The sequence below is a fragment of the Sinocyclocheilus anshuiensis genome, unplaced genomic scaffold (genome assembly GCF_001515605.1).
Source record: "Sinocyclocheilus anshuiensis isolate Anshui unplaced genomic scaffold, SAMN03320099.WGS_v1.1 scaffold935, whole genome shotgun sequence".
Classification (NCBI taxonomy): Eukaryota; Metazoa; Chordata; class Actinopteri; order Cypriniformes; family Cyprinidae; genus Sinocyclocheilus; species Sinocyclocheilus anshuiensis.
In genome coordinates this window covers 349,064-350,776 of record NW_015544174.1, presented here as the reverse complement: position 1 = coordinate 350,776, position 1,713 = coordinate 349,064, and the positions used below count along the sequence as shown (strand labels likewise).

Genomic DNA, 1,713 nt, shown 5'->3' with positions numbered 1-1,713 from the left:
GGTTAAATACAACCCAGTGCTGGGTAAAATAGGGACAAACCCAGCAATTGGGTTGTTTTGACCCAGCGGTTGGGTTAAATGTTTAACCCAACCTTCTGGGTAGTAGCCCAACCACTGGGTCAAAACAACCCAATTGCTGGGTTTGTCCCTATTTAACCCAGCATTTTTTAGAGTGTGGAGACCAATTAAGATCAGCTAACCACTTTTGACTGGTTTAAAGTGCTTTTTTTTTTAGCAGGGTGAAGATTTAAAAAGAAGTAGGCAAATACAAGAAAAGTAATCTAACACATTTTGTTTACTTCGCCCCATTCCTGACCAGTCTGGCTCAGTTTAAGGAGAAATCAAGTTAAGACCCACTGAAAGCATGAGTTGTGCCAGGCGTCCTGAAGAACCTTCACATGAAACGCGTCCTGAATCCTCCCGCCACAGCCCGTGCACGCGCGCTCCGTCACATCTGTCAATCAAATATCAGAGGAAGGTTCAGAACTGGCAACTCATACACAGATCATGTTTGTTTACATGGGAAACCCCAGACATTTAACTTTCAATTCGACGTGGAACATTTTGTTTTTAAAGTTGTGAGCACGACCTGAAGTTTTCACATTCACATGGGGAAGTTGTGGCCTAATGGTTAGAGAGTCGGACTCATAACCCAAAGGTTGCGGGTTCGAGTCTCAGGTCCGGCAGGGATTGTAGGTGGAGGGAGTGAACGTACAGCGCTCTCTTCAATACCACGACTGAGGTGCCCTTGAGCAAGGCACCGAACCCCCAACTGCTCCCCGGGTGCCGCAGCATAAATGGCTGCCCACTGCTCCGGGTGTGTGTTCAGGGTGTGTGTGTGTTCACTGCTGTGTGTGTGCACTTTGGATGGGATAAATGCAGAGCACTAATTCCTAGTATGGGTCACCATACTTGGCCACATGTCACTTCACTTCACTTATGTAATCTCGCGCTGCTGGTCTATTCTGGCGACTGTTGTACCTTTACATTTATACAATTTATGAGATTTTTACCATTAAAACCTCATCTAAATGCAATGGATTTTAACTAAATTTGCTTTAAAATCTTTCTGTAATGAAAAACAGCTGGGGTCCATTTCATCTGTTTATTTAGGCTACTTGTGAGATGAAAAGTCTATTTAAAATACGTCTAAACGACTATTAAAGAAAACCTTTGAATATTTTAAATTATGAATTACACATTCAAATTCAGACGTTAAACTGTTGTTTATCTGCAAACGTCAATATACAACCTCAAAAAACAAACAAACAAACAAGCGGTCGCCTAAGCAAATTCCTACATGTTCGTTTCTGATGAATCTGATCGGAAAACTTTTGAGTTACTAACTTTTGTCTATGAACTGTGACAGCCTTAACATAAAGAATTAGTAAGTTTTAAAGGAGCTCAAATAAACATTTGCTGGAAGAAGCGTAAATATCGTTCGCGCAATCCTCACCCTCTCGTTCGTCCATGTCCTCCCCGATCTGATTTAATTATATTTGTTCAAGCTCACATGCTGGTCCAGAAAAGTCTGAAGTTCACACGCTGCACGTCGGCGATGCTCCATTTCTGATCCATGTGTAAGACTCACTGAGTAAATCCATCTGAAAATTGAGGGGTAAACAACATTTCATCCAGGTTCCTAGCTAATTCAGTTTCTCTCTCCCGTCCGACCAGATGACGTCATAACATAGAAATGTACGGAGACCGGAA

The 1,713-nt window shown here is 42.3% G+C and overlaps 1 protein-coding gene across 1 annotated transcript in view; it reads right to left on the bottom strand.

The window, feature by feature from the left end:
- Window positions 1–1,713, bottom strand: part of LOC107696070 (LIM domain kinase 2-like) — a 49,030-nt gene extending 47,317 nt beyond the window's left edge. Inside the window, exons 1-2 of the mRNA XM_016496217.1 lie at window positions 1,457–1,713; window positions 358–454 (exon numbers count right to left, since the gene is read on the bottom strand). Of these exons, the coding sequence (XP_016351703.1) occupies window positions 358–454; window positions 1,457–1,472 (113 nt within the window). The 5' untranslated portion in view covers window positions 1,473–1,713. The remainder of the gene's footprint in view (window positions 1–357; window positions 455–1,456) is intronic.